Source organism: Melanotaenia boesemani, chromosome 10 (assembly GCF_017639745.1).
Source record: "Melanotaenia boesemani isolate fMelBoe1 chromosome 10, fMelBoe1.pri, whole genome shotgun sequence".
NCBI classification, from domain to species: Eukaryota; Metazoa; Chordata; class Actinopteri; order Atheriniformes; family Melanotaeniidae; genus Melanotaenia; species Melanotaenia boesemani.
In genome coordinates, this window is record NC_055691.1 from 17,717,660 (window position 1) to 17,737,578 (window position 19,919).

The 19,919-nt window shown below is 39.6% G+C and overlaps 3 protein-coding genes across 9 annotated transcripts in view; all 3 read right to left on the reverse strand.

The window, feature by feature from the left end:
* Nucleotides 1–3,733, reverse strand: part of trex4 (three prime repair exonuclease 4) — a 17,200-nt gene extending 13,467 nt beyond the window's left edge. The window contains exons 1-4 of one of the 3 annotated variants that reach the window (XM_041996493.1): nt 3,345–3,434; nt 2,929–3,159; nt 1,292–2,563; nt 734–835 (exon numbers count right to left, since the gene is read on the reverse strand). In XM_041996493.1, the coding sequence (XP_041852427.1) occupies nt 1,878–2,563; nt 2,929–2,953 (711 nt within the window). In that variant the 5' untranslated portion in view covers nt 2,954–3,159; nt 3,345–3,434 and the 3' untranslated portion in view covers nt 734–835; nt 1,292–1,877. Of the gene's footprint in view, nt 1–733; nt 836–1,291; nt 2,564–2,928; nt 3,160–3,313 lie in introns of all 3 variants that reach the window. The other 2 variants (XM_041996495.1, XM_041996492.1) reach the window with 2 other exon arrangements.
* A 1,377-nt stretch (nt 3,734–5,110) lies between these two features.
* LOC121647769 (DNA polymerase III PolC-type-like) lies at nt 5,111–9,441 on the reverse strand. Of its 2 annotated transcripts, none has more exons than XM_041997446.1 (4): nt 9,202–9,441; nt 8,998–9,110; nt 8,836–8,884; nt 5,111–5,951 (listed from the first exon to the last, which is right to left on the reverse strand). In XM_041997446.1, exons 3-4 carry the CDS (start codon nt 8,882–8,884, stop codon nt 5,413–5,415), a joined length of 588 nt encoding a protein of 195 aa, XP_041853380.1. In that variant the 5' UTR covers nt 8,998–9,110; nt 9,202–9,441; the 3' UTR covers nt 5,111–5,412. The 2 variants fall into 2 exon arrangements, with proteins under 2 accessions (XP_041853380.1, XP_041853382.1); XM_041997448.1 differs by having other exon boundaries at nt 9,284–9,303.
* Nucleotides 9,442–13,595: 4,154 nt separating this feature from the next.
* The window catches only part of LOC121647682 (unconventional myosin-IXAa-like), a 133,858-nt gene continuing 127,534 nt past the window's right edge, over nt 13,596–19,919 (reverse strand). For 2 of the 4 annotated variants that reach the window (XM_041997329.1, XM_041997328.1), the window contains exons 41-43: nt 16,976–17,178; nt 16,710–16,852; nt 13,596–16,041 (exon numbers count right to left, since the gene is read on the reverse strand). In XM_041997329.1, coding sequence (XP_041853263.1) covers nt 15,668–16,041; nt 16,710–16,852; nt 16,976–17,178 — 720 coding nt within the window. In that variant the 3' untranslated portion in view covers nt 13,596–15,667. Of the gene's footprint in view, nt 16,042–16,709; nt 16,853–16,975; nt 17,179–17,434; nt 17,456–18,931; nt 18,986–19,919 lie in introns of all 4 variants that reach the window. The other 2 variants (XM_041997330.1, XM_041997327.1) reach the window with 2 other exon arrangements.

The window sequence follows — 19,919 nt, forward strand, 5'->3', positions numbered from 1 at the left end:
TTTAAACCTTAATGGGAACATTTCTTGTCAAATTTCTCTAGTCAAATTATGGTTTAGCATTTTTAATTCAGTGATGCTGTAGCATGAGATTGCAGAGAACGTGTATGTGAAAGTGGTTTAATAAAGCCTTGTTATGCTACTACACTGAATATTTTTCATGTTTTTTTCCCTGTGGTCTGTTGTAGAAACAGAATCTTCCACTTTTTTATATTCATGAGCTCATAGTTTGGTTAACTTTGCCCCACATCCGTTTGAAAACTTTTGTCATTTCTGAAAAAAAAGGTCATACATCGGTGTAATCTGTGCAATTTTGTGTAATGTGTCACTAAGACGACTCTGTCGTGTCTGGAATGTGGACACTGGTCCTTTACAGGTGTGCTGTGGCATCTGTGGACTCTTGGATCCTGTGGAGTGAGGCTTTCAACACCTCCTGCAGCTGCTGGATCAGACTGGGTCTGGGTCTACACACTGTTCTGTTGGGTTGCTAAGCAGTATTTGGAGCATGGTTAAGTACTCTGTCCTGCCATGGGAGGTCACTGCTGTTGAGATTTGCAGGTTTCAGTATAAGTAGATTTTGTGTACTGTGCTGTATGTATAACCAGAAGCATGACGCCCCAGTCTCACACCTAACCCATGGCCTCTGCTGGAACCTTAAACGGGTGTCCAGAGCTCCAGGGAAACATTTGCCAGAACATGAACAGGTGAGCAAAACAGACCTTCTATTTAACTTTACAATTGAACACATTTACTCACCAAACCATGGACAGTTTACGTCATGCTGCTACTTCTTTTACAGATAGCTACCCATCCATCAAACTGAGCTGCTGTGTGGCTTCTGGAAGACAAACCACATGAAAACTGTTAACATGTTCAACTAATATCACTAATTAGGAAATTGTGTGTAAAACGTTATCAATTCACACGAATGCCTAGCTCCAGTCCTCAAGGGACAATTCCCTGCAGGTTTTAGATGTTTCCCTGATGTTTTTCCAAAATAAATCGGTCTCCCTAACACTGTCAAGTTTGTAATTTCATTGCACTTGTCGCAATGACAATCAAGTTCTTTTCTATTCTTCATAAGCTTGTTTATTTTGAAGCAGAAACAGCTAGAACTGAATTTGGACATGCCTCCATTACAGCAAAGCTATGCATACTTCAAGTGCAAAATGTACTTGTGCTTATCAAATCAAACAAAAGAAAACATCTGCTCTTTTATTACAATGCCTCTTCATCTTTATGAATCTCAAGACTCCAGCAATATCACTTTGTGACGACATGTTATTTACTTCACCTGTCAGTTGTTTCAATGTTGTGGATGATCAGTTTATAGTTAATATTTTCAAGCAAACTTCCCTCTAGAATGTGTGCTGCTGGCTGCAGTAGGCGGCTAGGTAGTCTGGCATATTGCTGTCCTTTGAAAACTTAACATAAAGTTACTCTGAAATAACAAATTCTACATTGTGATAAGAAAATTGTGCCAGTACAGTGAAGCATGTTATACACACCAATCCAAAAGGAATCAAACTACATTGGGTTTTTGGAGAACACTGTAGACATAAATATGTTTATAATTTATTTTGCTTTAATAAAATTTTCATCAAAGATTTATCAAAACATGACCTACAGTTTCCTCTGTACTGATGCTGTCAGCAAATGTCCAAATATACTATCGACTGACAATTTTTATTCTTTGTTTGCAACCAATTAAAAGACATAAAAAAGTATTTAATTGCTTCTGAAGGTTCATGAGCAAATCAGTCACATCTTAAACATACCTGTTATCCTAGCAAACTGTGTGAATTAAAGTTTATGTGGGTGTGTAAGCAGCCGGACTACTTATTAAGTTTGTTTACAGAATTTACTCAAAAGCCAACATTTTATGAAGGTGGTTGATGCAGAAGTGCTTTAAATTCTCCATCATGGACTTCTGTTAATTTCACCCTCTGTCTGAAGTGCTCCCACAGGGACTGTTCCACAGCTGGCTTACAGTCTGCTTTAGTTTTGGCAGCAGATAAGGCTGCTTTGTTGTCCATACTGTCCAGAGTAAATTTATGCGCAAGGACAACTTCAGGCGTAGGCTGAAGGTACCTATAGAGTGTCTGTAACGCCCGCACGTCCTCCAAAGCATCGTGAGCCTTGTAGTTCACCCCCAGCAGCTCTCTGACCAGGTTTTCCTGGCAAAAGCTCTGGAGACCGCTGTTCTTCAGCATCTCACGAGCCAGTGGTAGAGTGTCAATGCAGCCTGAGACCGAAGACTCAAACTGGGCTCTAAGGTCCAGCTCATCAAGCGCTCGAGCCAGCAGTGGACAGTCAAAGCGGCGAATGTTATGCCCAATGAGAAGCGGGTGTCCAAGCATTCGAAGGAAAGCGATGAAGGAGACCAGGACCTCTTTGAGGGAGTTAGTGAAGACAAGCTGGCGATGGAGGTATAGTTTCCGTTTGTGGACCTTGAAGCCTGTCACTTTAGCTGCCCCTCGTTGTATTCGACACCGAGGGACGACGTAGAGGTTCAGTGAGTGACCTGCACTCACAGCAGCCAGCTGGACGATTTCACAGTTTTGACCTGGGAAGAAAAAGAAAAAACACAAGGCATCATTTCATGTAGGTTGATCCCCACAGCAATGTTCCAGACAAAAGGTGTAGATGCAAAAGTGAGAGGATTGTGGACAAAATCACAAACTGTCACCTGAATCAAAAACAATCCTAAAATACTCAACTACATGTTAACACATAACATTATTTTATACCAAATTATATTATACTGGTGTTGTAGAAAAATTACCAAGAGTCTGGGTAAACGTAAGACAAAATTAATTAATGGAAAAATGAACAGAGACAAATTACTTGCAAGTAATGAGAGTGTTCGTCCTGACTAACGTGATGTCAGGAGAGACTCTCCTGGACCAAAGTCAGACAAAAGTTTTATATCTTTCTGTTTATCATTGATGCACATCCTGAACAGATAAGACCAGGACAGAGTAGAGCCTCCCTTCCTCAGAATCTGGAGTTGGGTGCATAAATTTGTAGATTGGTGCCGTAAACAACCTGTTATCTTTAAAGAGTTAAGCTATGTCCCAGATCTGCGTCTGTACCAGTAAAAGTCTGCACCGACTATCAAAGTTCTGAGGAGATTGGGGGTCACTTTGTCCCTTCAGTGAACTTTAAACAGAGTCAGAACAGAACACAATGCACAATGAATAAGTGTAATATAGCAACAATCAGTGTGAATACAATTTTAAAAATGAAAGAATAAATGAACACACCAACTATTAAGTCGTATAGTGTGTGACTTAATAGTTTATTATAACGTTACCAAACACATGTCATCAGTAAAGTTTTCGTACCAAGTCCAGTCGTTTCCAAGTCAAAGAAAACCAGCGGCTGATTTTCCCTTTTTGCTTCGTCTGATTCTAATTTGTCCATCACGCGACGAGAAAATGTTTTCTGAAGTCTGATTAGTGAAAGCGACACTTAAAGTTTGGCTAAACAGGCAAATAAAGGTTACATGCAGTCATCTGCAACACATACGGGTTTATCCCCATTTAGTCCACAATAGTTTGAGATTCTCCCTCCATGTTTTAAAAAAAAACGCTACATGAAGAACGGCGACCGGAAGTTGAAATATTTAAAACAAAAACACTCGAGGTTATTATAGCGAGGCGTTACGATAAAAACAAAATTAAAAAATTGCCAACCAAAGATTTGTCAATGAAAAAATTATATCTTGCACAACAATAACTACGTCAAAAATATTTTATTTTTACACGTCATTCTTCTTCTGACACGGACGTAGAACCAACACATGCGTGTCCAGCACATTGCTGCCCTCTAGAGGAGAGAACACCCACACTGCAGCAGCTTGTTCAAGTGCTTGTTACATACACTTTTTGTATACGTTTTTTCCACGGAGTATTTACAGTTATCAAGCATTTCCTATTCTCCACCTGTTTCAGAGACATATGTGAAAAAGATAACGAAACTTGTTAAGTTGTGTGTTTTTAAAGGGTCTATCCAAATTTTTGTACCAGACTGTTTATACTAGATTCTACCTTTTTTTGCCACTGGAGCTATGATTGAAAATAGAAAATCCCCCAAACTGACGTAATGTTTTTCATGACTGGTATAAATAAAATATGTACACATGTGCAACACCAGATGCATCCAAGACACAACCATTGGCCTGCTTTTGAGTCATCTGATTTAAGTTCTTTAAACACACACACACACACACACATCAGCTTTGTGTGATATTTGTGGTAATATGGCATGAATTAACCAGTTTTACTCAATGAACAAGGTGTATTTTTACACCCTCTATTATGCAGCGATGAAAACGTAAGATCATTAGAGTTGCTGTCAACATAAAGCCACAATACACTCAGCAAAAATGATTAAATTCATTTGGAAGTTGTTGAAAAGATGTTTCCAGGATACAGCCCTTTGAAAATCTGTTAATATCATAATTCCTATAAAAACTTGAATGATAAAAAATACCATAATTCCTATGAGGAAAAATACCCAAGCTACATTGAAACCTGGTAGTAATTTTACCAGGTTCTGAGGCTGCTTTGTTGCTTCTTTTAAAGGCATTTGACATATCAAAGCAATGGAAAAAAAACTAGATGAGGTGAGGTGAAGCTTTGGTCTTATTTGCAGCAAATGACCAATGCAATGCCACTGGAGGGCCCAGAGATCATAGGCATTAAATATGAAATATTTCCAGCTGTGTTTCTTGCTTACAAAGACATTCCCAGATTATCAGAATCAATTTATAATGTGTAGATGATGGAAATTTTCTTCTTCACGTTTTACATTATGAACATTCTTCTAAAACTTCTCAATAATATGTAGAACTTTCTTTTCCCCCCTTTTTTTAGATTACTGAACCTCTACCCATCTTTACCGTTGAGAGGCTCTGCCTCCTCAAGGTGCTCTTTTCTATAACTGTGTCACTGGCTTGTTAACAGCTAACCTAATTAGCTGTAACATGTTTCTATTTTATAAGTGGTTCAAAATAAAAAATAAACAAAACATTCCAAGCACTAAAAATAAAGATGCTGTCATGTTGAGGGATCACTGACATGTGGTGCAAATAAGCCATCCAGACAGATTTCAGTAAATAAAAGTTTAATCTTTACAGGAAAACCAAACAAGTGCTAATAGAAATGGGAGGGTGAAACAATTGTGAGCAACAATGTTATAGCACACTGAACAAGAAGGTTATAACCAACTAAATTAAGATATAACCACTGCATGAAACAGAGTTTTCCATGTCTGATCACAAGAAATTTGATTTAATCATTATCTAATTTTTTTAAAACAAATTTTCAGCCTGTAAAGCTACGTTCTGACACATGATGAGAACAAAAGGACAAATAATCAAACAAGTTTGTTCCCTTAAAGGTTTTTCCTTTAAAACCGATAGGTAGCGCTGTAGATGAATCTTGAGACATCCCATTGGTTTGGTCTCCATGCCTTGTACAGCTCCTGCAGCATCTTAGCATCCTCCACGGCATTATGAGCATTGTAGGATTTTCCCAGGAAGTGTCGGACCAAAGACTCTTGGGAGTGACTGGCTACAGACCTGTATAGGTTCTTGCTCATCAGGAAAGTATCCAGAAAGCCGGACACCACCTGCTGGAACTCCTGTAGGAGGGAGTGTTTCCGCAGCACTCTGGTGAGCACGGGTGCATCGAAGCGCCTTGCGTTGTGGGCAGCCAGTAGCACTGGGCGACGGAAAGACCGCAGGAAGGCCATGAAGGAGGTGAGAACATCATAGAGGGGGGTGGTGTTCACAGGCCTCCCATGTAGAAACAGACCACCGGGTCTGACTGTGAAGCCCGTGACCTGGGTGGCGCTCTCGGTGAGGGTTTGTCGGGGCAGGGTGTAGCCGTTGAAGACCCTCTCCTCGCAGACGGCAGCCAGCTGGATGATGTCACAAACTGATGTGTCTAAAAGGAGAAATATTGAAAGTTAAAAAGAGGGTAATGAAGCACATCGCTCAACGGATTGATTCCCAAACTGGGGGATGTTCCGCAATTGTGCAGTAAACATATTGTATGATACACTGAGAGGCATTTAATGATGTGATGACATCATTGTGACAGTAAACTACAATACAATGAGACCCGTCGAAGCCGTGGTTGTTTTCTGTACTGCGTGAGGAGATGGGAACCAACCACAGAGCTGTTTCCTTTCATAGCAAGTTGTGGTGGCTGCCACGTGGTAAGATATCAACCAGAGTGTGTGAGCTGAGCTCTTTGCCTACTGCACTCAGACATCTTTTTGTACCTTTCATACATAGAGTCCACTACCACTGTCAACACCATATTTAAAAGCTGTCTTCTGGTATATTCATGGCTGAGAAGGGTGTGCTTGTAAATTAGCCACTTAAGTGGACATCACTGAGTCATCCAATACACTGCCACTCATTGTAGAACGAATAAATATATTATAATAATACATACACTGTAATTACCAAGTTTTCCTCAGTGAAAAACAAGAAAAGAACTGATACAGCTATATTATTCTAGGACTTTCATATAAGAGAAGCATATTATTTTATATGTTTCTTATAGAATAGATTAAAATAATGGAATAAATAAACATTAAAACATGATTAAGAAATAAATGATCATTGTTCATGTCTGTAGAAGTAAAATATTGTAAAAAAATGTGGCACCATTTTTAAATAAATTCATGCATGAAAGGGTTAAATTCCTCCTTAAAACTTTTTTCTGAGGGCTTTTGGCATTGTCTACTGCTGCTAATCTGATAGCCTCATCCTGCCTTTTGTGGGTTAGCAATTTGTACATCTGTCAAGAGAAGTGCTTTAATACCTTCTTATTGGTGTTGTTATTAATATTATGATTGTTATTATTGATTTTATTTATTTACTCAATGAAATGCTGCCATAGAATTTCATTGTTTCATATTGTTGCAGTCTTAGGTTTTTGTTGTTTTTTTCCTTGAGACTCATGTTAAGTTAACATGACTGTACGTAATGACTTTAATTCTCTGCCACTATGTTTGGGACATTGCAGCATTGTTTAGAAAAGTGCTATTTAAATACAAAGTTTTATGATTATCATCATCATTATTATTATTATGTTTTTGTGCAATTGAGCATCTTTGACAGGTATAAAAGGATTTTTGAGGCAGCGTTCAAACATAGGAACAGGTATCATATGGTGCATCGGGTCTCACTGTGTTAATGCAATATGAGCAGACAGGAAGCTTCTTTACTTAGCTCTCTTTTTACATGAACAGGAAAGTGAAACTATAGATCACCCAGGAATGTGTCCAGAGCAAATATAAACATTTTTAGCTTTCAACATGATCAGATAACATATCATTCAGATCAGATGTGCTAAAAATGCTACATATCCCATTATTATTAACTGATTATCATCATGTGACTAAAGCTTTGTACCAAAAAGACATTCAGGAAGTAGCTTTAGGAATTCTGAGGAAAAGAAAATGTGAGTACAAAATTAGATGTGTATGCAAATAAACAAGGATTTTCCATTGGATTACATATTTGAGGTTGGCTTAGAACTTTATTATTGAATCATTCCACACCTCCATAGAGACCAAATTAAATAAAATAAAAAAAACATCTGCTTCTAGTTTCAACCGCAGTGTTGCTTAAGACCTCCCTGTCTGTCAGTGTGTGACAGGTAGGTGTGTGAAGATTTACCTCACTAGACTGCTACACAATCCTAGTTGAGAGGTGGTATAATTCATGCCAAAAAGTTGACATATGTAATCACACTTAATGAATAACACTATTGAAGTGGTTCAAAAAGTCTCTAATGTTGAGTCTGGTGTGATCCCATTACACAGCCCAGTGTGAGCGGTGTGTGTGCTGCAGCACACTATTCTCCCTCATTCTTATTTCCAGCTGTAACCAAAGCAGTCAAATGTCACAACTCCAATTAAGTCCTAGCAAAATCTCTGTATGTGGTTAAAAAAATTTTTTTAAAGTTAGATGTGGTCGGAGAACTTCTTGGGAAGTTTGGAAATGGTTTGTAAACCAGTGTTATAACAGCTCTACTCTGCATGAGTATGTAACGACTGATAATGTGATATTATTAGTGTATTATTTATAATTACTCAGTTTTTTAGTATGTAATGCAGCAGAATTGTGGCATCTCGGCTTGGTTTGAGGTTGAGCATAAAGACATCCGCTGCTGATTCAAAACTAAATGATGGAGACTCATACCAAGCCTCTCCGACTTTAATGTGAGGTTTAATTCTTCATTCTGTTCAGTGGATGAGAGCGAAGGTATGGAGATCTGACAGTGTGAGAGATTAGAAACCAATAAAAGCAAACTGAAATGCTCCCTCATCTTTCTTATCAGACTCCTGCTGATCTGTGATTGTCAGCAGGTGAAACCCTTACACGAGCTATTATGTAATTTCCATATTTCCACACAGCCAATGAGACAAAATGCATTCAAGATTCTGTTTTTAAGAAGTAAATAAAATATATATATTTTTTTGTACTTTAAGTACATGTTTATATTTTAACACATTCACAGTATTACCACATTGTTATTACAGCTCTTAAAAAGTTGGCCTATAAGAATACAATAGGTAAAAAATTAACAGAGTACTAAAGATGATACATAAAATCAGTTATCTTGTCATTGGTAATGTCTACTTGTCAAAGACTGAATTAAATTAGCTGATTCCTGAAGGTGGATCTTGTCCCAAAACTATTGATAAATTGCAAGTAATCCTACAAACTGACTTAATAATTGGTCACCTTTGTGTGATGAAACCAGAACTCCATCAAAATTAAAAAGCAGACAGATGTTGGGTTAACTTTACCTAATCCAGTAGTCTCCAAGTCAAAGAAAACAATGGTCCTGATGTCCATCTGATTTAAGACAAAACAGATTTAAGTTCAAGTTGAATAAACTTCTACATCCAACAGTTAAATTTAAGCAACCAAATCTACTGAGAAGAGTACAACTGATAGATAAACCTCACCTTTTCTGGTGTGATGGTAAAACTGATGTGAAATCAGCAGGATGGAATCAGCACAGTTATTGTCTCACATCCGGGAGGGGCCAACAGGTGAATAATCAGAGAAGACTGGCCTACTTTCAGTTCAACAGAAAAGAAACGCATGTTTTTACTTATGTTTTTACTTCATATCGCCCCCATGAATCACCCAAAGCTCAGTGAAACTACCTGCTCATCGTGTCATCATGTAGATGCAGAACAAAAACACACAACGCGCGTGAAGCTGGAATTTTCCCCGATGTTCGCTTACTTTCATTTTCGAGCCAGTGTTCTGTTGAAAATTGCATAACAGAGTGATTTAGCTGTCATTGCAGATATTTCTGAGGCATATTTCAGCTTAAAAATATTTTACGCAACATTTTTTTTACGTAAGCGTAGAGCTGTCACTTTTGTAAAAACGTGAGACCTATCACGTTATAACGTGATATGCCTACATTTGAATAAAAACACAAAGTACTTTATGCAGATGTTTTTGAGACCTGGAATATTGAAGCAAAATACATTTTATGGAAATTCTTCTTGTCAAGCAGAAACATTTTAGTTATTTTAGTCAATGATTAATTGTTCTACTCTGAGTTACTGTTTTACACAGGAATGCAGAACAATTATGAGCAACACGTCACCTGCCCGCGCGCAGTGAAACTACCAGTGGTTACGCCTATATGCACAGCTGGGAGAAAAGCTGCCCACACCAAGACCTAGTCCTGTCTATGGAGGCTAACGTGACATGTTTGATACAAACAATTTCTGAGACATTTTGCATCACTTTATGGTATAAGCTTTGCTCAAAATCCCGTTGAACACAATCTGATGCCTCTTCTGTCACCTAGTAGGTACCAGGAAGCAAAAGATTACACTATAATGAATGAATGAATGAATGAATGAAAAATACTTTATTAATCCCAAAGGGAAATTCAATATTGTAGTAGTAGTAATTTTTTTTTTTTTTTAGTAAAACAATCACATTAATTAATTAAGGGCTTTGTTCTTCAGCCTGATAGCTGCTGGAAGGAAGGATCTTCTGTATCTCTCTGTCTTGCATCGGACTTGAACAAGCCTCCCACTGAACACACTCTGTTGTTTCGTCACGGCGTTGTGTAGAGGGTGTGAAGGATCTTCCATTATCTTCGTCAGCTTGTACAGAATTTTTTTTTTGATGATCAACTCCAGCGGCTCCAGAGTTACTCCAAGCACAGAACCGGCTTTCTTGATCAGTTTGTTAATTCTTTTCAAGTCTCTGGTTCTGATGCCGCTGCCCCAGCAGATTGCTGCAAAGCTGATTGCACTTTCAACAACAGACCTGTAGAACATTTGCAACATTTTGGTGCAGACGTTAAAAGATCTCAGCTGCCTTAGAAGTAGAGTCTGCTCTGACCTTTCTTGTAAATGTACTCAGTGTTGCTTTTCCACTCAAGTCTGTTGTCCAGCTGAACTCCAAGGTACTTGTATTCCTCCACCACCTCCACCTCCTCTCCCATGATGGAAACACTTCTATGTGTGTTCTTGTTCCTCCTGAAGTCAACAATCATCTCCTTTGTTTTCTTGGTATTCAAGATGAGATGATTGTCACCGCACCATTTCACAAACTGACCGACCAGTTCTCTGTACTCTGCTTCTTGTCTATCACTGATACACCCAACAACTGCTGAGTCATCAGAGTATTTCTGCAGATGACAGAACTCAGAGTTGTACTGGAAGTCTGAGGTGTACAGCGTGAATAGAAATGGTGAAAGTACAGTCCCTTGTGGTGTTCCAGTGCAGCTGACCACCATCTCAGACACACAACCTTTCAGTCTCACAAACTGTGGTCTGTTTGTGAGGTAGTCGTAAATCCAGGTGGTTGTGGAGGGATCCACCTGGAATTTCTGCAGCTTCTCACACAGCAGAGCAGGCTGAATCGTATTAAAAGCACTTGAGAAATCAAAGAACATGACCCTCAAAGTGCTGCCTGACTGGTCCAGATGAGAGTGGGCTCTCTGAAGCAGGTATATGATGGCATCTTCAACCCCAAGCCCATTACGGTATGCAAACTGTAATGGGTCCTGAAAGGTGTTCACCTGCTTGCTGAGGTGAGCCAGTAAGAGTCTCTCCAGGACTTTCATGACGTGAGATGTCAGGGCGACTGGTCTGTAGTCTTTTGGTTCAGCTGGTTGTGGTTTTTTAGGCACTGGAACAAGGCAGGATGTTTTCCACAGCACCGGGATTCTTTTCTGGCTCAGGCTGGTGTTGAACAGGTGCTGGAGAATCGGACATAGCTGTTTTGAGCAGGTCTTGAGAACTCTGGGACTGACACCATCTGGACCTGCAGCCTTGTTCTGGTTCAGTTTCACCAGTTGTTGCATGACTTGGTTACAGGAGACAGACAGAGTGGACGTGGAGGCAGAGGAGGTTTCAGGAAGTCCTGATGTGGAGGGAGATGAGGTTGTGTCCAGGTCCTTGACTGAGCTGCAGGGTGACAGAGTGGAGGTGTGACAGGAAAGCTGTGGGCTCATGGAGGGTGTGTGGCTAGTTGGGGTTGAAGCAGGAGGTGAGCTAAACCTATTGAAGAACATGTTCAGTTCATTCGCTCTGTCCAGACCTCCATCAGTCTGATCCTCCTTTATCCCGAAGCCAGTGATCTTCTTCATTCCTGACCACACATCCCTCACATTGTTTTTCTGAAGCTTACTTTCCAACTTCTTCCTGTAGTCCTCCTTGCACTTCTTCATTTGTGTTTTCAGTTGTTTTTGTGTGGACTTCAATAACTCCCTGTCTCCATCCCTAAAAGCTTTCTTTTTGATGTTCAGCAGCTTTTTCAGGTCACTGGTGATCCAGGGTTTGTTATTGGGGAAGCACCTCACTGTTCTTGTTGGAACGGTGCTGTCCACACAGAAGTTAATATAATCTGTCACACACTCAGTCAAGGCATTGATGTCATCTCCATGAGGTTCACATAGGACGTTCCAGTCTGTAGCCTCGAAGCATCCTCTCAGAGCATCTTCAGCTTCATTAGACCAGGTTCTAATAGCCTTTCTAATGACTGGTTGTTGCTGAACGATGGGCTTGTAGGAGGAGGAGAGAAGAACTAGGTTATGGTCTGATCTTCCTAAAGGTGGCAGGGCAAAGGAGCTGTATGCATTTTTAATATTTGCATAAAATAAGTCCAACGTTTTGTTTTCTCTGGTGGAGCAGCTGACAAACTGTTGGAAAGTTGGTAGAGTTGCAGAGAGGGAGATGTTGTTAAAATCTCCAGAGATCGCCACAAATGCGTTTGGATGTTGTGTTTGAAGCCTGGCCACTACAGAGTTAATGACATCACAGGCTGCGTCTGGAGCGGTACCAGGTAATATATATACCGCTACCAGAATAACGCATGTGAACTCTCTGGGTAATATTAATATATATATATTATAATTTTACATAATCATATGGTAATAAAAGGTAAATACCCTGCCAAAAAAGTGAGACACTTCCCAGTATGTGTAGAAAAGAATGACCCTGAAAAATAAAATACCGTTGTAAAATCCCTGTAACCCACGGATTCAAGGGGCTTATTGCTTTTATAAAACGGTTACCCTTCATATTGCTTATAAAATATAAATTTAATTAAAGAAACACACAAATCGAAATTTACCACAAAGTCTGACATTTCTTTTCTTTTTTAGCAATTGTAAAAACAATTTACAACGGAACAGGTAAGTTGCGCTCAGAGCTATTGGTTGCTAGGCAACGCTACGCCCGTTGACACTGGCGCAGGAATATTTTGTGATGAGGTCTTACCGGGTCTATGTGTGGGTTACACTCAATTTATCACGGCATGGAACGCTGCTCAGCCAATCACAATTAAGGATGAGAAACACCCGTTTTATAAACTATAATTTTACATAATCATATGGTAATAAAAGGGAAATACCCTCCCAAAAAAGTGAGGCACTTCCCAGTATGTGTAGAAAAGAATGACCCTGAAAAATAAAATACCTATTAAAAAAAAAAAATAAATAAAAAAATAAAATTCGCAGGGATAGAGAGGTAGAGAGAGGTCAGATGGTAGACAGACCAGTTGCAAAAGCCAGAGAAGCTGACACCTGAATGAAACAGCTGACAGCCATCAGCTACTAGGAGATCGTCTTCACTTCTGGGTCTGAACAAATAAGCTCCATACCGTTAGCTGCAGAGATTAATTTCACATCAACAAATGGAAGATGGCGTCTCAGACAGGTTAACAGTGCAGAAATCTTTTCACAGCGCAATCCATACAACTAGCAAACAAAAATATCACTACTCATTCTGGTTTGGCTGCATTTTTACTTTTTTTTTAATAAGCAGATGAATTTTCCCCCATAAAGTCTTTTTTTTCCATACAACCATAGATATGTTTATATTATTAAAAAAAAAAAGAAGAAAAAATATAACACAAATTGCACATTATACATATATAACCAGAGTGTTCAGGGTGATTTTTTTTTTTCTTTTTTTAGCTTCGTAGCACAAAAACGACCAAGTGTGGCCTTTTAAAATGTTGCCATGATTAATAGCAGGTAATGAACCGTAAACAGGATAATATATCCTTTTAGAACAGATCCTTTTTACCAACGTACATCCCCAAAGCATGATCATAAATAGCACATACACTGTGTATAAAAGAGAAACAAAACAGAGAAAGCAGAGCATGCCTTCCAGTGACAGGTACATTCATTTTTTTCTTTTTTTTATTATCATTTTTTTTCCTTTGCAGAATACCAGACACCACAAACAGCATCCCATCAAATATTAGTGTAAAGATATTTGATCAGGAATTACTTTTGTTGTTTCAGTTTACTTCCAAAAACAAACTCACTTAATATTTATGAACAGGTTTACAGTTTATGTAGGTTATATTATGCTGTAAATGGGAAAAAAAAGATGCTGCAAATCTTCAGGCCTACATCAAAACAGATCATCACTGAGACTTCCAGCTCTAAGGAGAAAGTGATAAACACTGACTGTGTTGGAGAAATGGGGGGATGCAAAAGCTTGCTCAAAAGAGAAAAGTACAGTAGACATTGTTGCTGTCGGGCTACGGAATAGAGGCCCATGAATGTTACACGGATGGTTCAGATACTGTACACACATAGACGGAGAGTAAGAATATGTAGAAACACATGGACAATCTGGGTTAGTTGCTACTGTTTTCTTTTTTTTTTTGTCAGGTTAACAGGCAGAGTAAATGCTACTTTTCACAGCCAGAACCGTGAGAGAAGATAGAAGAGCTACAGTTACTGTGAACAAGAAGACGAAGAAGAGGAGAGTATTCTGTACGGCTCAGAGAATATCATGGACGGCTTAAGTGTGTGTATGAGTGCAAGAGACGAGAAATCCCCTTTTATTAAATGTCACTTAGTGTCACTTGATTGCTGCAGACAAGAACATTTCTGAGGAAATGCTAGCGTATAGAAGGGATTACACATGCAGGGAGTGATACAATGGAGGAAACCATTCATTCATTCAAATAACCACACAGACAGGAAAGAAAAATGGCTTTCGTCAGACACCCCCCCCCCCCCCCCCTCAAAAAAAAAAAAAAAAAGAAAGAATATATTGACAACATAAGCTTGACATCTTGGATATCAACAACACCTATAATACAACATTAACATATATATATATATATTAAAAAATTCAAGTCCTGATGCAGTAACACTGTTTGTTTCTGAGTATCACAGGAGGGAAAACAAATGCTTGCAGGAAAAGGCAGATACAAAACACTTGGGACTGACATTCAACACCTCACGTCAAGTTTTTGTGACACCTGACGGGTTGGGGGTGGAGGGGTGGGCTCTGTCAGTGCTGGTCGTCAGCTTTTCCTTCTATTATTTCTCAAGAGAACGCCCCTTAACTGGCTCTGCTCAATGTGAAATACCAAAAAGCAAACACAAACCAAATAAAACTAGCACAGAAACAAAAATGGAACCTGAATTTCTGACACTTCACTTTACGAAACAGGAAACAGAGACGAGTCAACAATGAACAACCCAGGAGCAGCACTGGACTTCAGTTCTATGTACACTTATGTCCTCTGTTACATAACAATAATAATAATAATAATAATAATAATAATAATAATAATAAACAGCTGTAACAGATTTCGACACAGTCTCTTCTAATGTATGTGAGGAGGAGTGTGATGGAGAAGCATGCAGCCTCTTGGCTGGTGTGTCCTGTGGAAAAGTGAAAAGCAGGCTTAGCTTGACGCTGGTTGCAGACTAAATATCCACCAGTTCAGTCAGTATGGCTACATTTCTTCTGGGTGGCTTCAACCACCTGCCCACACGCTAAAAAAATAAAGATGGGGCACTGTGAGATTTGGTTTTGAAGGTTTTCTTTTTTTTCTCTGCGTCAAAGCTCCGATCCTTCCATTGTCCTCCTATTGCCCCTCTAACTGACCCCTGGTGCTCCTGCAGGGGCCACACAGCACTCTGACCAGGCTGCTCCAGCTTTCATCAGCTCTTCCTTTTACCATCTGCACCTCTGTGTCATATTTCCAGTCCTCTGCTTTGACTGGACCAAGGGAGGAAGGGGAGGGTCTGCTTTTTGACCCCTCACCCTCCCTCCTCCCTTTCAATCACAACCCTCTTGAGCTCAACTAGGCGGCGGCTGTCCCCCCCACCTCTCGTCATCACACCATGAACTCGTTGCTGCCATACAGAACCAGCTGCTGCGGCCCCGAGCTGAAGTCCGACTCTCTCTGATGGCCCCTCGAGGAGTCGCGAGGTGAGCTGCGGCTCAGCCTGAGCCTGAGCCGAGTCTTCCCCGTTCGGTTGCCCCCCTCTGCTTCTGCTAACGGGGCCCCCAGGCCGCAGGATGTGAGCAGGGGCCCAGAGGACGAAGAGCGGAAACGGTAGTGAGGAGATGGGGAGCCAGAAGTGTTGGAGGAGAGAGAGGAAGAGGGGTGATAGGAGGAGGAGTCGACAGAGTCCTGGGAGTCAGGTTGGCGGTGCAGAACTCGTCTTCTCTTTGTCTCCGACTTCCTGGATCGGTACGTGCCGCTCTCTGTGGAAAGAACAAGGTATTAACACAAACATCAAAATGATTAAAATCATTTTAATCACTTAATAATATCCCATTTTAGAAAGTTGTCTAATATTTGAAATGAAAATGTTTTTTTTGCTTTGTTTTTCTGTCCTCTGTTGCACATTCCAATTCCTAAAGCAGAAATTCATGCTTGAACCTAAATGTCTCAGAGCAAATGCTAAAGGGGAAAAAGAAAGACTTGCTGGTGAAAAAATCCAATGATTAAAAAAAAAAAAAGAAAAAAAATATTGATTATGAAAGAAATAAAACTGTTTTGTGAAATATAAAAGAAAAAATGAAAAAGATACATAAATAATATATATATAAATTTAAAAATAAAAATATATACATTAAAATAAAAAGGGAAATTCTTTTAATCATTCTTTTATGCTGTGTCCATTTTTCCAAACCAACTCTCTAGGTCTGCGTTGCTCATATTTCATTTCAATAAAGTAAATAAATAAATTTGTAAATGTTTTACGAGTTAAAAAACTACTTTACTTGTCATCTGTAGAAATAGGAAACCAGAGTCCCTCTTTTATTTTAACAATGAATATGAATATTTATGCAAAGGATAAAAGTAAGATAATCTTTGGTGGATTTGTTAATAAATATTTTGTGTTTACATGCGAGACACTCACACATACCAGAGGGGTCAGATGTGGCACCCTCCGTCTCCATGGTGATGTTCTCAGAGCTGTCTGCTGTGCCAATGGAGGCCTCAGATTCAGGAGTCTCATCATCGGACGTTCGTGGCTCCAATATCAGCATCTCAAACGTCAGCTCCTCCCTGCAAACACACAAAGACATTAAACACTGGACTTAACCAAATCAACCTTTTCTGTTATCTCCACCTCTGGATGTCTGAGAGTGATCCCTGCAACACCTAAAAACAACCACAGCAACAGCGTACTTCTCTTTCTGCAGACTCTCGATCTGCACGGTGAGGATCCTCTCCTCCTGCTGCATCGCCAGCTGCTGCTGTTCGTTCACCCCGGCCTCTGCTGCCTCCTCTCCTGCTCCTCCTGCGATTTCTCCATCGACCACGGATGCCGCTTTAGGGCTCAGAGGAGGCGACGCCACATGGGTGTCACTTTGCCAGACACGCCCTTTGCTCTGCAAGTTCACACAAAGAAAACCGGAGTGAGGGAGTGTGTTTGTGGAGGATGAAGAGGTGGTTCACAGTTGATAAAGACAGGGATGATGCACAAACAGCTGAGCAGCTATAGACATGACTGGATGTTTTGACCACAAACTGACCACAGTTTACAACGTCACTGTTAAAAATAAACTATGAGGTCTGCTGATCATCACGACACACAAACAAGCCTTCCTCAAGGAATACTCATACACACACACAAATGGGAATTACCTTAAACTTAGCTGTGTTAGGCTGCATGTTAGCAGGTTGTGAAGCAGAAACAGAAAGTAGAGCGATCAGTGGAGTTAGAGTTAGACTGCTGCACCATCTGAGCATACACAACCAACAACCAGCTACATGAGGCACAGCAACAGGACCACAAGCCTAAAAGCACCGCTCGAACACTTTGGTTTCAGCTTTCTTTGACCTCCACAATCTTTAGCAGAAAGACACCATGATAAAAACCCCTCTGGCCCTTTGATTTACACAAAAAACAGAGCTACATTATCTAAATGCCTTTGAGTTTTGATAAGTCATATTATATTGCTAATATTAAGTTCTTAATCTAAATTACTATTAATGTCTTTACTGTTTAGTGTGTGGCCACTAATATTAATACAACAGTGGCCTTATAGCTGTGATTAATTATTAGTAAAATTAACTTTAGTCAGTCTAAAAGGCTCTTCTGATAAAAATGGGAAATTTTGAACATCTCTAAAATGATAATAAATGGTGTTTTAAAATGCAATGAGACAAGTAAAATAAGCTGTTAACGCCAGATAAGCTGATCTCATTGAAGATCATATAATAAATATGTTGACCCACTGTGCGAACCATGATTAGATTTTCCCCACTCACTTTCCTTAATCTGTATCAAGCAAACCGCATCCAACTTAAATACCACGTTTAATGCTGCTGTTCACCTGCAACGCTGTACATGATTATTTGGTTGCTAGTGAGAAGGAGACCCATCCAATACGTTTTCCAACATCCTTTAATTTTACTACTTGCTAAAAGTTTGGACTAAGAGTTCAAAACACATTCCAAATAAATGGTTGGGGTTGGAGAATAAAAAATGGATGGGGTTCACATGGTTAACATCTGTAAACTGCTGCCATGGTAATGTGACAGTCTACACATGTGCTGCCATTTCACAATATTCAATCCAGATGTTTTGATATTTTTAAGTTTTGAATTTGTGACGGTTTACTACATTTGTACAGGTGCCACTCCCTAAACTCAGATGGACTTGTTTTTGTTTTAATTAGTGGTCTAGAAAATAGGCATATAAGAAATTTTCTGACAGTTTTTGTGCTCAAGTTAAAATTTGTACATTGGTGGCATTTCATTTGAAACCTTTGCTGCCCGACACCACATTTTATCACTTGGACACAATATATAATAACATCTATCTGCGTGGAAAGGAAGATGCAACATCAGTCGTCATAAGTGTCTTTTCTTTGGCTAAAATGTTTAGTTTTTGAGTTAAAACAGAGGACTATGTTACTGACTTGCTGTGCCACACAGAAAGGCTCCTCAACCAACCAACTAACAAAACAACAGCGTAAATGAAGGATCGGACAGCTAACAGAGAGCTAGTTTGAAGACAGACGTGGTGAGAGCTCTGACCAGACGTTACAGACAACATGACGGGACGGGTTGAGCAGACTGACGGACAGGACAGGACTGGTGTTGGGCAGGCACATGGTGTGGGAGGGGCATACATACCGGGGTGGCAGTGCGGGTAATGCTCATAAACCTAACAGCAATTAGTACAGGTTTCTGGAAGAAGGGGCAGGGGGAGGAAGGAAGGAAGGAAGGACAGATCAGGGTTAGGGAGTGGTGAAGGTAATCGTGTAAGAATGGATTCGGTTAGTTTTAGGTTAAGCTGAGGTTGAATCAGTTGGAAAGTGAAAATTTAAAAAACTGTGTGCATTCTTATAACATTACCTGGAGCTGAATAATACTTTACTGATATCTAAAAGGAAGCTATAATGTTGCAGTGTAAATACACACAGAGTAGTCATTAGTCATTAGAAACAGTCAGTGGAGCTCTTGGCAGGAACAGCCTCACGAAGAAGTCTTTGACTGAACACACTGTTTAATCTTTGTGTGCAATGTTGTCCACTACGTTCAGCAACTTGTGCAGCGTTCTGGGCTCCGTAAAAGTCAGAAAAGAGCAAACAAACTTTCTTTATCAGTTTTATTGTAAGTTTCTTTGAGTCTCTACCCTTGACACTTCTCCTGACTTAGAAATCAGTAAAATCAAGCTTTCTTGGAAAGTTATGATGCATTCGGTGGAGAAATTCGAGGGGCTTGGAAGTCACGGCATCATCTTTCAGGTTAATGATCTCCAGACAGACATATTATACAGCATGCTGCTCCTTGGGGAAAACAGTCATTTAATTCTTCAGTGAAATGAAGTAATAGAAATTACACTGTTAATGTTACACTGTATTAGTGTAAAGCACTGGCTGTTTCTATAATACATTGCAAGCACAGGCGAATTTAAACAATCAAGTGACTTGTTTAATTTTTTTGCTATTTGGGATTTACCTTCATTTGAAGTAAATCTAGTTCAATGCTTAGATTTTCTCTCTTGTGAATTACTTACTTATACTTATTTTTTCTCCAGGAGATTTAATTATGCTAGAAGATAATAGCTTAATTTAGTTAGCAGTATATAAAATGTTAAAAATGTTCAAATGCTTTCTTT

Coding starts and splice junctions, on each gene's coding strand:
- LOC121647769 (XM_041997446.1), bottom strand. CDS start 8,884: ATGGACATCAGGACCATTGTTTTCTTTGACTTGGAGACTACTGGATTA. Junction 5,952..8,835: donor CTTGGAGACTACTGGATTAG/GTAAAGTTAACC, acceptor TTCTCCTTTTAG/ACACATCAGTTTGTGACATC.